Source organism: Leptonychotes weddellii, chromosome 1 (genome assembly GCF_054177405.1).
Source record: "Leptonychotes weddellii isolate Sample4059 chromosome 1, ASM5417740v2, whole genome shotgun sequence".
Lineage (NCBI taxonomy): Eukaryota > Metazoa > Chordata > Mammalia > Carnivora > Phocidae > Leptonychotes > Leptonychotes weddellii.
In genome coordinates, this window is record NC_138369.1 from 150,384,233 (window position 1) to 150,407,477 (window position 23,245).

Genomic DNA, 23,245 nt, shown 5'->3' on the forward strand with positions numbered 1-23,245 from the left:
TGAAGGAAAAAGAGGATAGCACTCATCTAAAATATATGTTTCCTAAAACTCCATTTCTTGGACAATTCTTCAGATCATTTCCATTCATGCTCAAAATTTCTATGACATAATACCTCAGTGTTTTCAAAGAAATTAACCTCTATGCTTGAGCTTTGTTTTTTATTATAGCCTGTATAGCCTTCAAGTCCCCATATGTGCTGTCCCTTGTGTGCGTATGTGTGTGTGTGTGCATGCACCACGTGTGTGTGTCTGGGTGTCTGTGTCTCTGTGTGTGTGTGAGAGAGGGAGAGAGAAAATCTCTTGTATTTGTCAGCTTTCAGTCTGATGTCAAGAAACAAACCTAGTGGAAACATCCCATCTGTGATTTGTTCTCCTATTCTTTCCTATAGAATATGTAGTATTTATCTACCGTGGGTAGATTTTAAATGTGTGAGAACATAAAACTGTAAGTTAAAAAAAAAAAAAGTTATATGTCATGCTCACCTTCCAGGCCTAGTGCTTGGCTGGCTAGTGAACTTTTCCACCTTCCAGGTGCACACCCCTGATGTGATACATACCTCATTCATTGGTTTTTCATAGATGTCCTCCTGCCAAGGGGCAGATTTTGCTTGAAAAGCATCTCGCTGGAGAGCCTCTAACACCTTTTTTGGAGTGACAAACCCATACTGAGCTTCCAGCAAAGCCAAGTCCATTTTTTCAGCTTTTAAAATGCCTATGACTTCATCTCGAGCCTGTAGGAACAAAAGCCATTTCAGAAAGCTTGCTTTATCTACCAGCAGTCTCTGAAACTGATTTCTTGAGAGTTGAGTGGTTTTTTTCTTCTATTTCAAATATAAACAAATCCTATTTCTTTATAGCACCTTTTACAAAAGGCAGTAAAATTATGTCCCTTCATCCTCCTTAAAATCTAATTACATATTATTAATGTTTTAAACGTTATCACTATACAACATTGGGGGGACCCCACATTTTTAATTGTTTGACAAGTAGATAACATGATACCCTTAAATGGATTGACATTTGAATTTTGGGGGGTAGGAAATAAGACTCTCCTATATGTATAGTAGCTGTTTTTAGGTTTTTATATAGGTTAATAATGCTAAGGCAAGTCTAGGAGCCAATTTACATGGGGTATAAAAGTGCTTCTTATTATTTAAGCCAATCTAGAAGTCATTGTTACTCATACATGCCTGGGCATTGAAGCTCATGAGCAGCCTGGGCAGAGGATGTGATCTTTCACATGGTGCATGCCAATTGCATATCATAATGACAGCCCTTTCAGATATGATTAATTGCCCTTTCAGTTGGCAGAAGGGAATTCTGTATATGTGTACTTTCTTTGATGTACATACAGGTATGAACCATAGATAATCTATTTCCATGGCAGCATACACACCAAATTCACAAGAAGCCTTCTCTTTGAACATGGGGATAATTCTAACCCAGCTGACCTGCAGTTCTCCTTCCAGAATGCTCAGAAGAAATAATAGGTCATCTCTTGAGAGGTCTTCTCCATGGTGACTGATACCACTGTGTGACTTAGGACAGGGAACAATTGCATCTGACTCACTGGTGGGGTCTTTGTCTTGCTGTCTCTGCTTCATGTCCACAGGCCCTTGGAAACCATGGTCTTTACTATGTCTTGGAAATTGCTTTTGGGCTGAGCCCTCTGTGTCACTGCTTCTGGAACGCATTCTTTAAAGCCTGGAAAGAAGGAAAACAATTTGTACCTCTTAATGGAAGTGGAGTTTTAATAAGGGCACCTATTACTGCTTTAACAGGTCTGCACTCTTGCTGTATTTGCTGCAGCCAAAGACTCGATCTTTCTGAAGTCTACAGCAGAGAACACCCCTAGTAGATTCATAAATCACAGTTTTATTTACACTTATGTTTTTAAAATCAACATTTTAAAAAAAGGTGTTCTGCTTTGATTAAGGTCACTTATATCCATGGGTAAACAGACTATATTTGAACTTCATCCACCAAGTATTTCATGTCCGGGATCCAGGTCATACCTCCGACCACAGCCTAAGTGTTTACTTGAGTTAAGATGTACTTAACATAATTGTAAAATGGTAAATTTGCTAATTGTTCTAACTTTCTGCAGATTCACATTATAGTATTTCCTTTGGAAGTTTAAAAATTTTTTTAGAAATTTCTTAGTTTTTAGTGCTTTAAAATAGAAGCATCAGAAGCAGTAGCTAGAAAATACCTTGGGTTACTTAGTTTTGACAACAAAGTCTAATATTAAAGGAATGAAGGCTTGGTCCCTGGCTGTATCCCTGATATTCTGCTAAAATTCCAGATCTATCCTTGGACACGTCAAGGATTTATAGTTAGGACACTCATCTCCAAAATAGGGACAATTCTGCCTATAGTAGTTGGCCATTATGGAAACAATTAAAATAAATTCATATTTGAGGTATACATTAGCTCACATCTGATTATATAATTATCCAAATTAATTTATAATAGTAAGAAAAATTGTCCCACTTTTGAGATTTTTAATGAAATGACAAGTATCAATTGAGTTTATAGTCTACTTCAATGATGTACAGATTATTAATTTTACTTCTAAAATCTTGAAACTTTTATCATCTTAGTGCCTTGCTTTTAGGTTATAATAATATTTCTTTTTTCCCCATACATTCTATAATAATATTTCTTTTAAAAAATAATATTTCTGGGGCACTTGGCTGGCTCAGTCAGTGGAATATGTGACTCTTGATCTTGGGGTTGTGAGTTCAAGCCCCACATTGGGTATACAGATTACTTAAAAATAAATAAATATATATATATTAAAAAATAGTATTTCTTTAAAGATCTGTAAAACTAAAGCATACAGAAAAGTGTGGGAAGTATAATGAATCACTACATGCTACCACACAAATTCATAAAATCTTAATTTCCTATATACATTAGAAAATAATTTTTTAATGTAAAGTATTATAGATACAGGTGAAGCTCCGTATTTATCTCTTCCTTAACCTATTCTCTACGCTTCCCACCCCAAAAGTAACCATCTTGAATTTGGTATGTATATTCCCATACATGTTTTATACTTTTTTTGAATGTGTGTATATATATTACTAAACAATATATAGTATAGCTCTGCATATTTTCAAACCTTATGTAAATAGCACATTGAATGTATATTGCTGAAACATGCTTTTTCATTCTGTATTTTCTAGATAGATTCTTCCTTATTCCGTTTTACTATCAATGGATGTTTAAATAGTTTACATTTTTCTTCAGTATTAGAAGAAATGCTGTAATGAACATCACATTTTTTTCCTGGGTACATGCATTTCTCTGGGAATATTCTTTAGGACATAGGAGTGGGATTTTAGGGCTGCAGAGTATGTGTTCTCTCAACATTACTAGGGATTATTGCTCCTCTAAGTGGAATATCAATTGACAGCAGAGTATTAGAGTTCTCATTGCTCCATATCTTCATCAACACTTCTATTATTGAATTTATAGTTTTTCCCATTTTGATAAATGAAATGGTATCTGTCTTTTCAATTTGCATCCTATAATTTTTAGTGAGATGGGCATCCTTTTTTGTGTTGAAAGGCCATTTGGGTTTCTTCATAAATTGCTTGTTCATGATCTTTGCTCATTTTTCTTTTGTATTGGTTGTCTCTTACAGATTTGTAGAAATTCATTACATACTGTATACAATTACCATTTTGTTGATTATATGTTTTGCTATTGTCTTTTCTGGTGTGTAGCTTGTATTTTCACTTTATTTATTGTATTTTATGGTATAGAATTTTAAATTTTAATTTAGTCAAATTTATCACTTTTTAAATTAGTTTTTCTTTTCTTATAATTTGCATTAGAAACCAAAACTTGATCAGTGGCAGTGTAAAAGAGTGTGAAGACCATGGACTCTGGGACCATACTGCCTAAGTCAAATCTGTACTCCATTATTTATTGGCTGTAAAACTTTGGGCAAGTTACTTAATACCTTTTTTCTCATCTGTAAAATGGGCGTGATAGTAGTAGAATATTTGTAACCTAAAGTTGCTGTGAGGATTACATGTCAACACATGTCAAGTGTTTGCAACATGCCTGGTATAAAATTAGCACTCTAAATAAACATTGTCTTTTATTAATACTATTATTAACTTTATTTTTATTCCCAAAAATTGTACAGTGAGTCTGTACTACGTTTATAGTTAGGGAAAAAATTAGCAAGTATATTTGATTATCTCTTTCATCTAATAAGATGTGAGGTATGAATAGAGAAGGAAAAAAAAAAGGATTGAAAGAATAGCTTTGTGTCTTTGCTGAGTACTCTGTTTAAGAAGTGATTCTCACTGGGGGCACCTGGGTGGCTCAGTCAGTTAGGCATCCAACTCTTGATTTCGACTCAGGCCGTGAGGGTAGTGGGATCAAGCCCCATGTCAGGCTCCATGCTTAGTGGGGAATCTGTTTGAGGATTCACTCTCTCCCCTTGCCCACGGCCCCTCCCCCAACTCAAGTGTTCACTTTCTCTCTCAGATAAATAAATCTTTAAAAGAGAGAAAGAGAGAGAAGTGATTCTCAACAGCCCCAGTTTGCTGGTACCACTTGAGATCCCTGAGTGTCAGAATAGTTTAGAAACCTTGAGGATTTCTGAGCCAGGCAGCTAGGCTTTGTTCATCCCTCCACCCATACTTCAACAAGCATTTATTGAAAGTCCACTATGTGTCATGTACTAAGTTGGTTATTTATGTTGTGGCTTCCTTACTTCCCTTAATACAAATGATACACTTTTACTCGAAAGGTTTATAGAAATAGTTCCTAAAACTGGGGTTATGAGAAGTGCACTGAAGTAGACAGAAGTCAAATGAAAAGAATTCAATCACAAATCAGCTGTGGGACTTAGTTAAAACATTGACCCTCTGTGAGCCCAGTGTCCCTGGTTGTGAAGTGAGGGAGATAGGGAGGTGATCTCTTTGACCCCTTTCCCCTATGGTATATAATAATTCTTGCCAGTGTGCCTTTCTTCTAGCATAGGCTATCAATAGTATATTTAGATGAGATGGATTTGTGGATCTTCATCTTATAGAAATCCACAGAACTCTAAATGCTTCATGTGGATATGCAGTAAACCAGGTCTGATGATTTCCACCAAGAAAGAGATTATAGTTAAAAGACAATTCTTAAGGAAATAATCCCAATAATAATTTTCAGCTGAGAATTGTTTTTTTAAGTTTGCACAGCTAATAACTGGCAGAACTGGGATTTGAATCCAGGCAACCTGGCTCCAGAACCTGTACTCTAAAAATCATGCCATAATGCCATTAGGCTGTACTGCCAAAGACAAACAGTTACAGACACCTTGTCTGGAATGAATATAGACACCCTATCTGAAACATGCTTATAAACATGCTTGCTAAGTAATTACAGTACAGAAAAACAATGATCTGTGATAGTAGTTATCACAGATTCTTCCCTAGATAGCTGAGGAAGAATTCATTTATTTGAGAAAAGCAAAGCATAGAGAAGTATACTTTTTGTGTAGGGATGGAAGGTTGAGGATCTGTGGGAGATATGACTGTGGAAAACCCCATTATATGTATATTTATGTATATATAAATAATGTTTATATACTAGCATATTAATATACACTATATACCTTATGAAAACATGTATATGATATATGATATGAAAACATTCAAAAATGAAAATGAAAAATATTAATTAAAAATAATATATCTAGTTATTTTTTCCTACCCCATTGGATTGTCTTGAACATTCCAGGAAGAGGCTTGCTCTGACCTGTAGGAATAATGGCAGGTTATTAACGTAGACTAGATATATTTAAAATTGATAACTATTGTGCTAGCTTCAACAGCACATATACTAAAAAAAATGATAAAACAGATAAATATTAAGTGCCACTTTATTTATAGATATATTCACACATGAAGGACAGGACCACCCATGTCTTCTGTCCAATATTATTAATCTCCATTTAGGTCTTCCATGGGGTATCTGACCTGATGCTTCATACATAATGGTTATTCAACAAGGTGACTGGTTTCTTCTTCTACTTTGTGGCCTACCTCAAAACTTAGGTAGTGGCTAAACAATAACAGTTCAAAATTCTGTGGTTCATTTTGCAGCTTACGTCATCTTGCAGCTCAACTGGGCCTAGATGGTCTAAGATGGGCTTATTCACATTTCTGTCAGCTAGTTGGGCCAGTAGACCTCAGCTGGATCATCTTATCTCTGCTCCGCATGGGCTCTCAACCTCTCAAGGCTAGACAAGGCTTCCCCACATGGTGGTCTCAGGGCAGCATTCCAAGAGTACGAGAGCTGAAATTTTAAGGCCTCATTTTTATTGTCAAGAGAACATCACAAGGCCAACCCCAATTCAAGAAGTGGAGTCAGAGATTTCATCTCTTGATGGTTGGAGCTGCAAGGTCACATTGCAGAGGAATAGAAAGAGTTGGGAAGAGTTAACTACAGCCATTCTTTTAAAAACTGTAGGTCTACAACACTTACAGATTCAGATTTTTGTGAAAATTGAATAAATGTCCAGTTTTTTGTTTCATTGTTGTTGTTGTTTTTAAGTAGGCTCCACACCCAGCATGGAGCCCAACACAGGGCTTGAACTCACAACCCTGAGATCAAGACCTGAGCTGAGATCAAGAGTCAGACACTTAACCCCCTGAGCTACTCAGGTGCTCCTAAATGTCTAGTTTAAAAGGGGTAAAATATATCTGGTTCTTTAGTCCTTTAATTTCTTGGATGCATAAGGTTTTGTGGGGAGGTTTTAATGATTTCTGTGATGTATTCCTGTGCTTTCTCTTGCCTACATATTCGTATGTGGAAAAATAGCCCTTTTCTTTAAAATTTTATTTGAGACAGAAAGCGAGCATGAGCGGGGCGGGGGGAGGGGGGTAGAGGGAGAAAGACAAGCAGACTCCCCGCTGAGCAGGGACCCCCCCCCCCCAGGGCTTAATCCCAGGACCCTGAGATCGTGCCCTGAGCCAAAGTCAGACACTTAACCTACTGAGCCACCCAGGTGCCCCACCAGTAGCCTATTGATAAGAATCAACTTGTAATCTGCTGCTAATCAATAAGGATTCCTCTGGATTAATTTTATCCAAGATGTGCCTTCCAGAATTCCAAGATAATGTAAGCTTCTGTTTAGGAGAGTAGTTTAATAAGCATTTCTCATAAGTACCTTTGAGTTAAAGTCAGGCTGAGCTGCTGCAGAAAACTTGAATGAAACTCTGTATACATCCCAGCTTCCCTTACCTCACTTTTAAGGTGAAATCTTCCAGGAAACCACAAGTGCTTTGGCAATGATGATATTTATAAGTGATAGAAAGGAATGACCTAAAATATTTTGATACTTCGTTTATTCTTTTTTAAAGTGATTAGAGTTTTTCGAAGACTGCTAATCCCTTTGGGGCTGGGGTTGGTGGCATCAACATTCTTAATGGCATGCACATTGGATTTGTGAACAGATCCATCGTGTGCAGACTTCTGGGCTACTGAGGTGTTATATGTCTCCGCATGTTTACAATGGTGGAGTTTCCTTGCCCTTGTGCCAACAACCACAAAATGATCAGTAATGAGAAGTAATTAAGTATGGAGGGGAAGAAAACAAAGACATGAATTTCATGATACTTCATGCTTTGTATTATCAGTGACTTCATTGTTTCTCTTGGCAAATTTTTAATGCATCTGTGCTTGGCCCAGGGGTGTGTACTGAGGAAAAGAAAAGTTTTGTAATAACAACCATGGTTTGGGATTTTCAGGTTACCCACCCCCCCCCCAAAAAAAGGATTGTAAAGTTGCTTTTGTTTATACCAAATAATGATGCCTTGCTCTTTTCATACAGTGCTAGCAGTAACATAACGTCTGATGGTTTTGGAAAGAGAAATCCTGCTTAGTTGTCAGTTTAACATAGCCCAATGCATTATCTGTGACTATAATAGCCATAGAATGGCAGCCCTCAGGAGTCTAAGAGAGTGATAGATGGGAATTCAGGAAACCTGGCTTCTGATCTCAGCTCTGCTTTTAATTAGCCAGGCTCTGGGTTGTCATTATAAAATGATGATATTGGGCTAGGTTGGCCCTAAGAGATCATTTAGGATGGAACAAGGACCAGGGGTTCTTTCCTTTGACTTCTATTGTGTTCCTCATCCCCTAACAGATTCCCTGACAGCAGGATTCAGGCTTGAGACTAGATGATCTCTGAGGTCCTGGGGCTTCCTACTTTAGAATTATGTGATTCTCTGTTGTCTTGTATCTATGGATACAAATATAGTTCACTTGGCCCTGAGAAGCAGATTCTGTTTTGTTTTCCTATGTGGTAACCTCGGTCAGTTTTTCTTGGGTTTAAGCTGGTTGAAATCATGGTGGATCTTTGGTAAGGATGTGTCCATGCAGGAGAAGGACAAGTAAAGAATTTGCAGCTATTTACTTAAGGAAACAGCCAAATGTAAATAGTGGCCTATTCAGCCTCCAATACACACAAACTTCTAGCCAACTCCTTATTATAAAAGTTAAATTTTCTTAATCATTCTTTACTAATTTTATATATCAAAAATTGCTTATTATACATAATTGGGTGCTGTTTAGACATAATTTAGTCTCCATGTACCTGTTTATTTTCCTGTTTGAATGTTGGAGAAGAGGATATTTTATTTGTATAAAGGAACCTGAAAAAGCCTCAATAAAAGAAATTGGTTTTGGTCTTGATCACTTACTGTGATACTGAATTAGCTGATCAAAACTCCAACTTAAGGAGGAAAATAATAGTAATAGCAGTAGCTTATATGTATTCAGTACTTAACAAATATAGGCCTGTTCTAAATGCTTTCCTTTGATTAACTCATTTAGTCTTCACAAAACTGTTATTCATCTTCATTTTGCAGAGAAGACTGAGGCTTATAGCTGTTAAGTAATTTGCTGAAGCTCATACTGCTAGAAAGTAGCACATCCTAACTTGGGCAGACTGGATCCAAAGTGTCCAGCAAATTACTATACTCTGTCTATTTAGGATCTTATAAGAAGACATACATAGTTAAAGAAAAACCCTAGTTCAACATCAAGTTATTCACAAACATTTATGAACTACCTACTATACAGGTATTGCGCTAGGTAATTTGTTCTAGCTTATTTTTATACCTGGGTGTGGCATAGGCATAGCATAATAGAAGGAATATGGGTTTGTGGAATTACATAGATCTGGGCTTAAATCACAGCTCCAATATGTTAGCTCTATGGCCTTAGACCACACGTGGTTACTAAACCTCCCTGAGCCTTCAAATATAAAATGGAAGTAATGGTACCTGGTATAAGAGATTTATTATTCATGCTTTGCGAGCAAAGGCCCCCTGTTTATGTCTGTATCCCTAGTGCCCAACAGATTGGGACATCAGCAGGGATTCACTGAATGATTGAATCATGCAATCCTCAGCAGAGCTGGTTGGATCTGAGTAGGAACTTCTTCATTGTAAAGATGATTCATCTGGCTAGAAAGTTAAAAAAACAGTATCAGGTGTACCTCGTTTTATTGCACTTCATTTATTGTGCTTCACAGATAACTGCACTTTTTACAAGTTGAAGGTTTGTGGCACCTCTGTGGAGAAGGTCTAGTGGCACCATTTTCCAATAGCATTTACTCCCTTTATGTCTCATGGTCACATTTTGGTAATTTTTGCAATGTTTCAGGCCTTTTCATTACTATTATATTATTATGGTGATCTGTGGTCAGTGATCGTTGATGTTAGTATTGTAATTATTTGGGGGCAGCACTAACCACACCCATTTAAGATTATTAACTCAGTCAGTGTATGTTGCGTGTGCTGTGACTTTTCTCTGTCTCCCTGTCCTCAGGTCTCCCTATTCTCTGAGGCACAATATTGAAATTAATCCAATTAGTAACCCTATAATGGCCTCTCTAAGTGTTCAAGTGAAAGGAAGTGTTGCATGTATCTCTGTAGAATAATTGAGCTTAGTGAGGAAGGCATGTTGCAAGCTGAAAGGCTGAAAACTAGACCACTGTGCTAAACAGTTAGTCAAGTTGTGAATACAAAAGAAAAGTTCCAGAAGGAAATTTAAAGTGCCACTCCAGTGAACACATGAATTGATAAGAAAGCCAAACAGCCATATTGCTGATATGGAGAAAGTTTTAGTGGTCTAGTTAGAAGATCACGCCAGCCACAACCTTCCCGTGAGTCAAAACCTAACCCAGAACAAGGCCCTAACTTGTTTTAATTCTATAAAGACTGAGAGAGATAAGGAAGCTGCAGAAGAAAAGTTGGAAGCTAGCAGATGTAGGTTCATGAGGGTTAAGGAAAGAAGTCATCTCCATAACATAAAAGTACCAGGTGAAGCAGCAAGTTGTCCAGAAGATCTAGCTCAGATCACTAATGAAGGTGGCTACACTAAACAACAGATTTTCAGTGGAGATGAAACAGCCTTCTATTGGAAGAAGGTGCCATCTAGGACCTTCATAGCTAGGGAGGAGAAATCGATGCCTGGCTTTAAAACTTCAAAGGACAAGCCAACTCTCTTGTTAAGGTACTGCAGCTGGTGACTTTAAGTTGAAACCAATGCTTATCTACCATTCCAAAAATTCCTAGGGCCCTTAAGAATTATGCTATAAATGGAGTAAGAAAGCCCAGATGATAGCACATCTGTTGCCAACATGGTTTACTGAATATTTTAAGCCCACTGTTGAGACCTACCGCTTACAAAAAGAGATTCCTTTCAAAATATGACTGTTCATTGACACTGCACCTGATCACCCAAGAGCTCTGATGGAGGTGTGCAATGAGATGATTGTTGTTTTCATGCCTGCCAACACAGCATCCATTCTGCAGCCCATGGATCAAGGAGTAATTTTTTTTTTTTAAGATTTATTTATTTTAGAGAAACTGCGAGCAGGGGTGGGGCAGAGGGAAAGGGAGAGAAGCAGACTCCCTGCTGAGTGGGGAACCCAGTGTGGGGCTCTATCCCAGGACCCTAAGTTCATGGCCGGGGCCAAATCAAGAGTCAGACGCTTAACCAACTGAGCCACCCAGGTGCCCCTCATCAAGGAGTAATTTTGACTTTCAAGTCTTATTATTTAAGAGAGAGATTTTATAAGGCTATAGCTGCTCTATTTAGTGATTCCACTGATGAGTATGGGCAAAGTACATTGAAAACTTTCTGGAAAGGATTCACCGTATTAAACACCATCAAGAACATTCGTGATTGATGAGAAAAAGGTATCAACATTAATAAGAGTTTGGAAGACGTCGATTACAACCCTCATGACTTTGAAAGGTTCGAGACTTTGGTAGAGGAAGCAACTGCAGATGTGGTGGAAATAGCAAGTAGAATTAGAAGTGGAGCCTGAAGATGTGACTGAATTGCTGCAAGCTCATGATAAAACTTTAACTGCTGACGAGTTGCTTCTTATGGATAGCGGTTTCTGGAGATAAAATCTACTCCTGGTGAAGATGCTGTGAAGATTGATGAAATGACAACAAAGGACTTAGAATATTTCATAAACTTAGTTGATAAAGCAGTGGCAGGGTTTGAGAGGATTGACTCCAATTTTGAAAGAAATTCTGTGGGTAAAATGCTGTCAAACAACATCACTTGCTAGAGAGAAATCCTTCATAAAAGGAAGTCCATTGATGTGGCAAACTTCATTGTTGTCTTATTTTAAGAAATTGCCACAGTAATCCCAGCCTTCAGAAACCACCATCCTGGTCAGTCAGCAGCCATCAACATTGAGGCAAGACTTTCCACCAGCAAAAATATTATAACTCGCTGAAAGCTCAGATGATGGTTAGCCTTTTTTAGCAATAAATAAAATATTTTTTAATTAAGGTATATGCATTGTTTTTTTAGACAATGCTACTACACAATAGACGTAAACCTAATTTTATATAAACTAGAACACCAAAAAATTTATTTGACTCACTTTATTGCAATATTCCCTTTATTGGGGTGGTCTGGAACTGAACCTGCAATATCTCTGAGGTATGCCTGTACTGAGAAACTAATAAGAAGTAGCTTATATGTATAGACCTCTTATCACAGGCTAAGTGCTGTTTTAATGGCTTTGTATTATCTTATTTAATCTTAAAGAGTTTTAACCTAAAGTAAATGCTGTTAAGAAAAGGCTTGGTAAGGGGGCCTGGGTGGCTCAGTCATTAAGCATCTGCCTTCGGCTCAGGTCATGATCCCAGAGTCCTGGGATTGAACCCCACGTCTGGCTCCCTGCTCAGTGGGAAGCCTGTTTCTCCCTCTCCTGCTCCCCTCTGCTTGTGTTTGCTGTGTCTCTCTCTGTCAAATAAATAAATAAAATCTTTAAAAAAAAAAAAAAAGAAAGAAAAGGCTTGGTAAAGGTAAATTAAGGGTGGAGACTCTCATAGATATCAAAGACATGACTATCAGTATCAAGGTAGTGCTGGTGCCTATACAAAATTCAGAGAGTGTGTGTGTATGTGCACACACTGTGTGGAGAAGTGACTCTAGATCCTCAAGACTTACCAGAAATCTCCAGTTAATGTCACTGAATTTTGAAAATGTTTGATCATATATACCCTGACCTTAGGCCTCCTTACCCCCACCTCCCCACATACACACATAAAACGAACTGAGGATCTGCTATATGCCTTCTTTTTATTTGACAGCACATTTAACAATCATTAGTTCTGATTTTGTGTATGTGACATTTTCTATAAGCAGTGTCATTTATATTCAGTTCAGTAGGAAATTTGGGGGGAGAATTATTCTAATGACAAGATGGCTACATAATGCAGAACAAGTCTGTGCTAATTGTTGCATGCTCATCTCCAAGGGACAGAGCTGGCAGTGATCCAAGGCCTAAAATTTGAATGTGTTTAACATCCCATACTTTGCTGAATTTAGGGAATATGCTGTCTGCTAGCTTTACATTTCCACTTGGATTTTCCCATCTTTCTACATGGAACTATTCAGCTATAATTTAGTTCCCTCAAAGGAGAATGGAAAGAGGTGTAGTAAGATTATGGGGTTCTCAGCAGAGCTGGTTGAGCCCTTAATATTAACTGCCTCATGGTAAATGTGATTCATCTATGAAAATACTGGCTATAAATAGATGTTAATAGTGCCCGGTTGCAAAAACAGCCAGGTTGTGCTAGCATGGCCACATTAGGGAAAAAAATCTTGTTGAGTATTTTATTTGGTTTCTCTTAAAATAAAAAATAAAAATTTCTTTCCTTTTATTGCCCTAGCCACCCACATTTGAAGACACTAAATTCAGCCAACTGCAGTAAAGCTATCTGATGGCTAAAAAAAGACACATTGAAAACCAGATAACCTAATTTAGCATTGGCCCCTTTATTTTTTTTTTCTTCTATTTTCAGTAAAAATCATTGAAACATTTCCTTAATGGTATTTTTTCTTGTAGAGAGAGCATGGTCAAGACTTCAGAGAGGGGAATGGAAGTTGGGAGGGTGGTGATTCAGGCCCATATTCCCAGCAATTCTGTGTCCTCATAGAAAGTCAAAATCAAAGAAAGAAAAGAATCAAATAGAAGGTTTAGAAGGCAGTGTAGTAGTCATCTCATCCATCCCCCACAGTACCCAGCAATCAGTGTTTTCTGTTATCACCTGCTCAGTTGTTATGCGGCTCTAAGTGTCAGAAAGTACTTCCTTTGTGAGCTGAAATCCAATTCCCAGGAACTTCATGCATTTATCCTGCTTCTACCTCCAGAGCTAAATCAAACAAGGCTATTCCTTGTGCCACACCATTAGTCCTTCGGTGGGAAGGGCTCTATTTTTTCCAAATGAAACATTCTCAGCTTCTTCAATGACTTCTCACACCAAGTTATCTAGTCTCTGTCACCCAACACATGGTCTCACACACACATTTTGATTATACCCCATTATACCTACCTACTCTTCATTAGGCCAGATTGTTTCTTAAAGAAATACATGGAGTAGTTGGGCATAATTTCTCAGATATTAAACACAACTAAAGCAGTGAATTGGTGAGTGTATATATTTAGGGAAGATCTCAGTAGTTCTTCTGATGTTGGGTTGCAATTTGAATTTTAAGTGTAGATCAGAAATTTGATAGTAGACATTTAATAAAGACTTATTCCAGTTTAGCTTATCAGGTGAGTGCTTATAATAATACTTTCATGATTACATTGCTTGATACATCAGTAGATAGGTAATTGTCCTGTTTTGCAGTATAAGGAATATGAGATTCAGAAAGCTTAAATAACTTTGGCTAATAAACCTTGGGCCAAAGATGATGAAAACTTAGGTGTTCTGACACCTCTTTCTGTCCAGGCTCATGCTAGATTAATCAAAGCTCACACTTTTTGTTGTTGTTGTAAGCGTGTTCTTTGGTTGCTTGTTCACTAAGTGCTGTAGTCAGAGAAGCTGCTACACTGTAGATGCAGAATAAACAGCCTGCCAATGAGGTCTAATAGAGCAGACTTACATCATGGCTTTTCTTAGCTGTGTGTTCTGAAGAAAGGACAAAAAGAAATATAAAAATCTCAGAGTATAAATAGTTGATTTATCCAAATTTTCCATTACAAATCAGTGGCTCTTTAAAGATTCTTTTCTCATTTAAGGTTGACACAGGGCTGGGAATGTTTTCCAGATCTTTGTAGAATAGAACAGAAAAAGAAAATTATTTAAATATAGTCCAAATCAGCTTTAAATACATTTCTAAATGCCACACTCACAGTACTAGGTCAGAGCTCTTGAAAATCATGATTCTTTTAACAGTTTTCAAACTACATCACTTTTCATATTTTTTCCAACTCTGCTCTCTGGTTTTTCTTAGAAGCACAGTGATATTGAGCCAGTCATTTAACCTTTCTATTCTCTTTGAATTTTTGTCCCTTTGGCTCTTGGAACCAGTTTTGTCAGATCCCTTTATTCTGCAGCTGAGGCCCAGGGAGGTTAATTGATGTGCCCATGGTCATGCCTAGAGCCCGCACCAGAATCCTGATCTTGCCTATAGCTCTGTTGATGTTTCCGCAGCAACAGTGCATTTTTGGAAACCAACTCCTATTTCTTCCAGCTCTCGGAAGGTATGAATCCTAAAAGATATATATGCATCTTTGAGAGTACCCAGAGTATCCCACAAATTTTATTTTTCTCAACCTCTTCTTTACCCACTAGGTGACTATAGGCCTGAGAATGCTTTTAGGCCTTCTCTTGGCTAGACCAACCCAGCATAATAAAGAGCTCAGAGGTGGACAAGAGGTTCAGAAATCAAGAGTTCACATCTACAGATTTTAACATGACTTTCTCCTTTCTATTCTTTTTTATAAGGACCTGTGACTAGAATAGAGAGATTGTTCTAGAGAAAAGGTTCCAACTGGTAAAGTCCCTGGGCTGTACTCAACCTTGTAGTGATTTTACTTCCCCTTTCCCAGCATTTCCCTGTGCTCAGTTTATCTTCCTGTAATTGAGAGAAAGTTTAACTCCTTGCCTCCCAGGCATATAAGTGTAGTCTGACACATTTATAATTTCTCTTACTAGAGGAAAAGAAGGAAACTGACTTTTGTAAAACTCCAGTTCTCTGCCAAATGATATGATTCATACTTTCTATTCTTTATCTCTTTTTAAAAATTCAGACACATGGAGTTAGTATTATTCTCATTGTTTTACCGATTAAAAAAACTGAAGTTTTGAGAAGCTCACAACTTAGTGTGGTAAAAATATAGGTTCAAGATTAAATACAAAATACCAATAAATAGTATAAATCATGTCCAGTGGACAAAGTGTTTTGGGAGCATTTGAGAGGAAATGACTACTCTGCCAAAGGGATTCAGTGAAAGCACCTCAGAGGGAAGTTGGGCCTTGGAGGATAAGAGTGTCCAAGTCATATGTACAGATTGAAGTTAGATGAAAAACACAGTATGTGGTGAATATCAAATCATCCTTATGGCTGAAGCCAAGGAGCTATGACACTCTTTCAGAATAAGCTTTATAAGGAGGTGTTCTTTGGTGAAAGGTGAGGACAGAAAGGTGAACCATGGACACATGTAAGGCTGTTTACCACAAGGCTGTTCATAATAATGAAGATGAAACAACCAAATATCCAACAAATAATAGAGAATAATTAAATAAATCCATGGGATATACAGTACTGGCCATTTAGGCTGCCAGCAAAAGTCAAGTTTTCAAAGAGTATTTAATAATATGGGGAAATATTTTCAATGTATAATGATAAGGTAAAAAATTTTTTTTGGAAGAAGAAACTAATTTATTCGGTCACACTGCTTTCACATTTTGGAACCTTTTTTCAGAAGAGAGACAAGGATGAGTGAGACTAACCTTGAAAGTCATTAACAAGGCAATAGAAGGTTACCTTAATAGTAGTTGATGTGATTATCCCTGGAGTATGAAAAAAGAAGACCAAGGAAATTTGAATGTGGACTATGTATTAGATGATGTTAAGAGATGGTGTTAAGAAGTTATTGTAAATTTTATTACATGTGTTGATGGCATTGTGTTTATATGAGAGAATGTCTTTTTTATTTTTCCAGATACCTAATGAAGTATCTGAGTGTGAAATGACATGATATCCTGGGCTTTACTTTTAAGTACTCCAGGAAAAATAAAAGCAGGGGGTAAGGTAAAGTAAATATGACAAGGTATAATTGTTGATTATAGATTGTTGAAGATGGGGGATGGGTGCATGGGCTTTATTATATATTTCTTCCTACTTTTTGTATATTTGGAAATGTTCATAATAAAAGATTTAAAAAGAAAGCACCAGGGACACATAGTATTGGATGCATAAACATTTTAAGAAATGGTCCTTTTTAGAAAGAAAAAAAAAGAGTGCAAGGTGGAGAAAGAAAGAAGACATCAAGGATTGTGTGTCAGGCAGAAACAGAGAAGCCGAAAAGCTATATCCCAGGAGCCAAGCAAAAATTATTTCAAAGAGGAGAAAGTTGCTGTGACCTCATTTTAATAGCATTGACACTGGTCAGAACAGTTTTGGAACTCCACTTTTGTAGTTTTTTATGTTGGAATATCCCTCAGCCATGGCAAATTCTGGTCCATTAAAACTGAATTTGACTTCTGACAATGGGGAAAAATTTTTGAAACCAAATCTAGTGAATCAAGTTAGAGTTTGGGTCACCTAATAACTGTTTTTGGTCAAAGAACCAATTGTGACCTCAAAATAATGGGGTTGGCTTTTGTATGTGGCCTTTGAAAGGGTTTTGAAGGCATTTCCAGACTATGTCAGCCATGACACTCTTTCAGAATAAGCTTTATAAAGGAAAACCTTTGACAAAATGACATGTTTGAATTTATAACTTAGGACTTTCGTTTTTAGTATTCCATCTACTCTAGTTACATATCAAATCTTTGGTGTCCTAGAGCTTCTGGTTGTGTTTTAGAATCCCAATATAAGCAAAGAAGTAGGAAATAGGATGGTGTATGGCAGGAGAAGGAGCAGTCTTTGGGGCCAGCCAGGCTGAGTTAAAGCACTGCCTCCGTTACCACATGCTGTCCAGTTCGATGCAAGTTACTTCATTTCTTTAGGACTCTGTCTTGCAGCGTTGTTGGGAAGATTCAAGATCGTGTGTGTGAAGTACTATGCCCAGTGCCTGGCATATGACAGGAATGTAAAACTCACCTGGTGGAGATATAATGATACAATTTTATCTCTTGGTTCATTAGACATGCCTTCCCTCTTGTGATGAGAAAAGAAATAACTAATGGATTTTAGCATCATGAGGAGAGTATATTACTCAGCCTTACCTTGCTGAACAGGGGTAGTTCTTTTAGTCTGTGCTAAACTGGTATTCTCAGAGAGTAATTTTGTGCCTTGCCAAGATGGAGAGTGGCAAGCTGAAGAAACTGGATTTGGCCAGGAACTGGTGCCTGTTATTTAGCAGAGAGGCCACAGGGAATTACGATCCTGGCAGTTTGGAGGGGCTTAACATAAAGTGTCTGGCTTCTTGATCCTAACTGGCCGTAACTGTTCCACACAAGATGATGAAGAGCACTGATTCAAAAAGGTATGCTTACCCATGTTCTCATTAGCATGCCTTTTCCACCCACCATGACTTTTAAAATCGTTTCTTAACACAGCATTACATAGCAGCAACACAAAACTTACTATCTTGCTGGCCAGGCACTGTGCTAAGGCACTTTATACTCATTATTCCCTTTTTTGCAAGCACTACCAGGCATATACTATTAATCTGTGCTTTATGGGAGAGTTTAAAGAGGTTAAGTCAGTCCGCTTCAGACCACAGAACTGGTGACACAGTAGGAATTCCAGTTGGCTTCAGAGCCCACCCAGTCTTTGTAAGCCTACATTCTATTGCCTGAATTCTTTCTCATTTGCAATAATGCTCTGTTTAAAGATGGGAGACACATCTCCTCAGCATTCATGGTACAGTTTTGACTACATCAGCAAAATCGAAAAGGTCAGTGTTCTTTCACCAAAGACCTGCATCATGACACGGTGATAGGAGAGGAGAACATAGCACAGGGAGAAAGGAAAAATGTGTGGACTTGGTCTGATATGAGGGCACAGTGTGAATTAAGGTCATGTTCCTTTGCTGCTTTCCATTACTCAACTTATTCTAGGTGGTAGGAAAGAAGTTGTTAATGAGGCTGGAGGTCTGCTTAAGTCAAGAAGCATGAAGGAGCATCAGAAAGCATCAAGAAAACCACATGCAGCCATACTTGCCCTGGGTAGTATGGCTTTTGCTAGACCCTGTAAGTTTGGGTCAAACTGCTTTCAAGATTCTTCAAACTGACATCAGGGCTGTCCTCATGTCTTCTGACAAAAGGGTCAACCAATCCCTTTCTGAAGCCTCTCGGCCCATTATCTGTATGAAAGAGTGCTTTTAGGTGCTCTTTATTTAGTACAGAGCCCCCTTTCCAGCTCTGTTGAATAGATCTGGACTTCAGATGCTCCAGAGTCCATGGGACTGGGATAGATTGAGCTTGGGGATTTTACCCACCATGTGTGGTTCCATATAGCCCTTTGTTAGAAAGTGCCCAAGGCAGCCAAGACTGCGTGTTGACCAAGGAGTTGGCTGCTGCTAGGAGTTATAAGTAAATAAATGGATGTCAGAAGCTTACAACTGAGGGGGAGAAACAAAGCTTCATTACCCTCCCTTGAGCATGTTGCTTTGGATGTTTTGGTAATGATTGTGAAGCATTTACACACAGACTAAACTAAGCTCTTTGTGTTCTTTGCAAGGTGGAGAGCTTGCCAAGTTAATTTCAGCATGCAAAGCCCAGACAATTATTCTTTTGGCATTTAGGGGCCACCCTGGTTTTCTCTGGAGTTGGGGGCGGGCAGCCTGTTGACACAGGAAGGCTTTATAAGGAAAGAGAAGGCAACTGTATCCCACACTTTTTAGAAAAGAACCCCTTCCGCTCTATATCAGGGTTCTTATGTCCCTACCTTCTATGCCATGCTAAACCTCTGTCACAGAGCCAACAGAAGAAACCCCTAGGCTGAGAAGTGCCACACACACTTCAGTGACCACAGCATGTGACTCATTCGTAGCTGTTTTCATTTCTTCTGCTTAGCACCTCACCATGAAATTGTGTATTTCTTTTATAAGTGTGTGATAGTTGTATTTCGAATGATAACCTTAGAAAGATAAAGTTCTTGAGATTATGGTCTTGGTTCATTATATATTATATGCTTTGCAGTAATGGTTCTCAACCTGTAAACCTGGAACCCCTGGGAGCTTTCAAAATTGTCAAAGGGTTCTTCCAATCTGTATTCCAAAAGCATTTGTATTAATGTGTTCCCACAATAGCTATGGATACTATTGTGATTGATGGCATACAAGTCATTTAAATATTTTCTGAATTTGTTGTAGGCTTTCTTGGTTATATCTTTTTTCAGTCTGTCAGTAGGAAAAGCTACAAGTACTGTGAATGGGGAATTAGGAAACTTTTTGTTGGAAAAGGAATTCTCATCCTGGAAAGGATGGATAAACAGTGTTCAAAGGTCTTTGTTATAGCAGCTAAATGTGAGGCTCCTGGTTTTTTGTTATTGAGCCTTTCAGTGCTATGATTTCCCTGATCCACATGGTTTCGTGTCTGGATCAGAACTCCTGTTAGTTGCAGTTGCAGCTGAGGAGTGGGCTGAAGGCATTTGGCCTTACAGACTGTAGATCTTAAAAATTAAAGGGTGCATTTTTTTTTAATTAGTGTCATAAGAGACTTCATGTATCCACCCTACTCTCTTTAGTACAAGTTACCATACATACCATAATTACTTTCAGGTGAGAAACAATTATAGTTTGCCTTCGTGGTGGCTAGATGCTGAGGCCTGCATCCAGAGTATTTTTTTTTTTTTTAACCTTCAGTAGAGACTGCTGCTTCCAGCACATTGGCTGTAGTTTTTAAATAGAAGTTTGCTGGCTCTATGATATAAAGCACCAAATTGCCAAGTGCAGGCACTTTCTGCATCAGAGGAGTACAGCACATTCGTCGCACAGGTGCTAGCACTTGGCTGTCTTCTGCGATGAGTGCTTTATTATTGTTGTTTTCTTCTCCCGTGCCTGTCAACATTTCCCTTTTTTAAATAAAAAAAATTTAAGTAATATGTCATATGTGTGAAGCACTGAAAATAGGGAAGCAAGCATAAAGATTAAAAAAGTTTATCCTTGCTCCAACCATGCTGAGATTTCTACTTTTCATCTTTCTCTATAGCTTCTTGTAGGCTTTCTTCTTTTCTGTGTGTCTTTTATAATGTGCATGCTGTTTTGGGAACATTATCCATCGTCATTATTCTTCCATGCCACAATTTCTAATAGCTGCATAGTACTTCATTGTATGATGGTGCTGTTTTTCATGTAATCATTCTCCTATTACTGAATATTTAATCATCATCTTCTAGGTCCTTCCTTCCCTTCTCCCCTCACTTTCACCTTAGAGCCCAATGGATGTAGAAGGGATCCAGAACTAACAAGGAACTTTGACCACTTACCTCGACTTTAACTGGCTGGAATCCCTGAGAACTGTCCTTGGCTCAGAAAAATATCTGTTGGTTGTTTTAAAGTCATGATTTTGGCCTCTGCAGGATTTAATCACAGTTCATAATTGCTATTCTATCTCCTCTCTAAATTCTTTCCCCTTTACCAAATTAAAAATATGAAAAATATGTTCAAACACTTTTTAAAAGGTAAAAATTTTCACAGTATATGTAAATCAAGCCATCATGCTGTATGCCTTAAACTTATATAGTCATGTATGTCAATTATTTCTCAATAACACTGGGAAAAAAAGAAAGTCAAAAAATATAAATACAGAAATCCTAAGAGGGGTGGCTCAGTCAGTTAAGGATCCAACTCTCAATTTTGGCTCAGGTCATGATCTCAGGGTCATGAGATCAAGTCCCGAGTTGGGCTCCACACTCAGCCAGGAATCTGCTCGAGATTCTCTCTCTCATCCTCTCCCTCTGCCCGTCCCCCCGCCACCCCGCCTCTCTCTCTGAAAGAAATAAATCTTTAAAAAAGAAAAAGAAATCATAAGAGACTGTAAGAGTAGACCATTGTACCATCTCTTCAAGCCCTGAAAGTTGAGAATTTGGAAATGAAATTGAAGTTGGAATATGTATCCAAGTAATTCATCTTTAACAGTTTAAGGACATTTATTTTCACAAATGTTTTTCTCTTCATGGAAGAGACTGCTATTACATTTACAGATTACTTCATTGTGTAGACTTTAATTCAAAAGATGAGAATCGGACTTGGGGAATATATTTCAGACAAAAGTAAAAGCAAAGCTGTATAGACATTGGTGGTGGTAAGAAAAGAAATATTTTTTCCTTTTAAGGCAACAGCATTCTGTTTCCAATCTCTAGAGTGACTATGTAATCATGTTAATATTCCTTTGTTATCAAGAGACAGTACTTTGTAAAACATGGCTACCAAGCAATGTACAAAAAGTTAAATTGTTACATGGCTTAGGATGTGCAGAGAAGGACCAAATTGGCCTAGAAACTGTCTCAGAATCATAAAACATCTTCAGAATTGGAGGAGCATGGAAATGGGTTTGCCTGGCTCTTCCCAGCAGGTACTGGGGAGGGGCATCTTCTCTGTACAACCTCCCTGACAAGCACACATCTGCTCTATGAGTGCTCATTTTTCTTAACTGTATGGTCTTAACTTGGCCAGTTCTTTCAAGATGTGTCCCGAATTCTTTTGCCATTTTATTTCCCAGGATGCTGTTATGAGGTAAATGCCATCTGATGATATAAATTATGGTGAGTAAATTTCAAAGACTTGGGAGGAACATTTCCTAAATATGAAGCAAGGAACCCCCCCCGCCCCCCGCCGCCACCTGCCTCCACCAAACTGAGTAAATGACCAGAGTGATTTATCATTAAGGGTACAACTAAACAAAATTTTCCTATTGTAAGCTCCTGGTTCTACAACTGCTAAGGCTAGGCCTATGAAGAAACCTTAAGCTGTTTCCCCAAACTCTATTTTGATGTATTAGTACTATTCTGTTTGTTTTTAATAAGATAACTTTAAATAAGACCTTCCATAATTGGTTACTGGCTTCTTGCTTAGTTATTTAAATATCCTTTAGATTTTTATCCTTCAATTTTTTCTAAATGCTTAGTTGTATAGCACAGTTTGGTTCTTCATTTGGGGAAGCCAGGAATCCATGACTTTATATTTTTACCTCTAATACTACCTTAAATAAACCACTTCATTCTCAGTGCCTTTAATCCGTTGAAAGAAGGAAAAATAAACAATAGCAACCTTGGGCTCTTTCTGGGAGCACTAACATAGCTATATGTTTTACTAAAAGGTACAAAGAAGTACATGGTGCTTAAGTTAGTATTTCCTAATCAAAAGGTATAATAACACATTTAAAAGATGATTAGAGTTACACAATACATTTGTAGTGGTTCTTTAAGCCATTCTATAGCTAAAGTATAATTTTTACTTTTTAATTCTTCTGAGTTCTGAGAATCAGAGTGAGACTGATTTCATCTGTAGAAATAATTGCTTCCTTTGGTATTGCTAATCTCACCGTCCAAACCAATCACAGTGATTACCAATGACATACTTAGCAGCTGGGTGTACGCCATACACCCACATCTTGGGAAGAGAGGGAGGTGTCATGCTGACTTCTGTTGTTGTTGTTGTTTTAATTTATAAATGTTCTTGAATGTGTCACTAAAACTAAATATTGTCTGGAATAACTTTTTATTCCATAATCAAAGGTATGTCTCTACCTTTGACTTACGTATTTTTATTACCTACTTTGGA

General features: G+C 37.8%; 1 protein-coding gene across 3 annotated transcripts in view; it reads right to left on the reverse strand.

The window, feature by feature from the left end:
- LOC102738075 (filamin A-interacting protein 1-like) overlaps positions 1 to 23,245 on the reverse strand; it is a 235,283-nt gene that overhangs the window by 53,314 nt on the left and 158,724 nt on the right. For 2 of the 3 annotated variants that reach the window (XM_081797965.1, XM_081797970.1), the window contains exons 2-4: positions 5,728 to 5,772; positions 1,452 to 1,704; positions 558 to 731 (exon numbers count right to left, since the gene is read on the reverse strand). In XM_081797965.1, the coding sequence (XP_081654091.1) occupies positions 558 to 731; positions 1,452 to 1,694 (417 nt within the window). In that variant the 5' untranslated portion in view covers positions 1,695 to 1,704; positions 5,728 to 5,772. The remainder of the gene's footprint in view (positions 1 to 557; positions 732 to 1,451; positions 1,705 to 5,727; positions 5,773 to 23,245) is intronic. The other variant, XM_081797967.1, reaches the window with a different exon arrangement.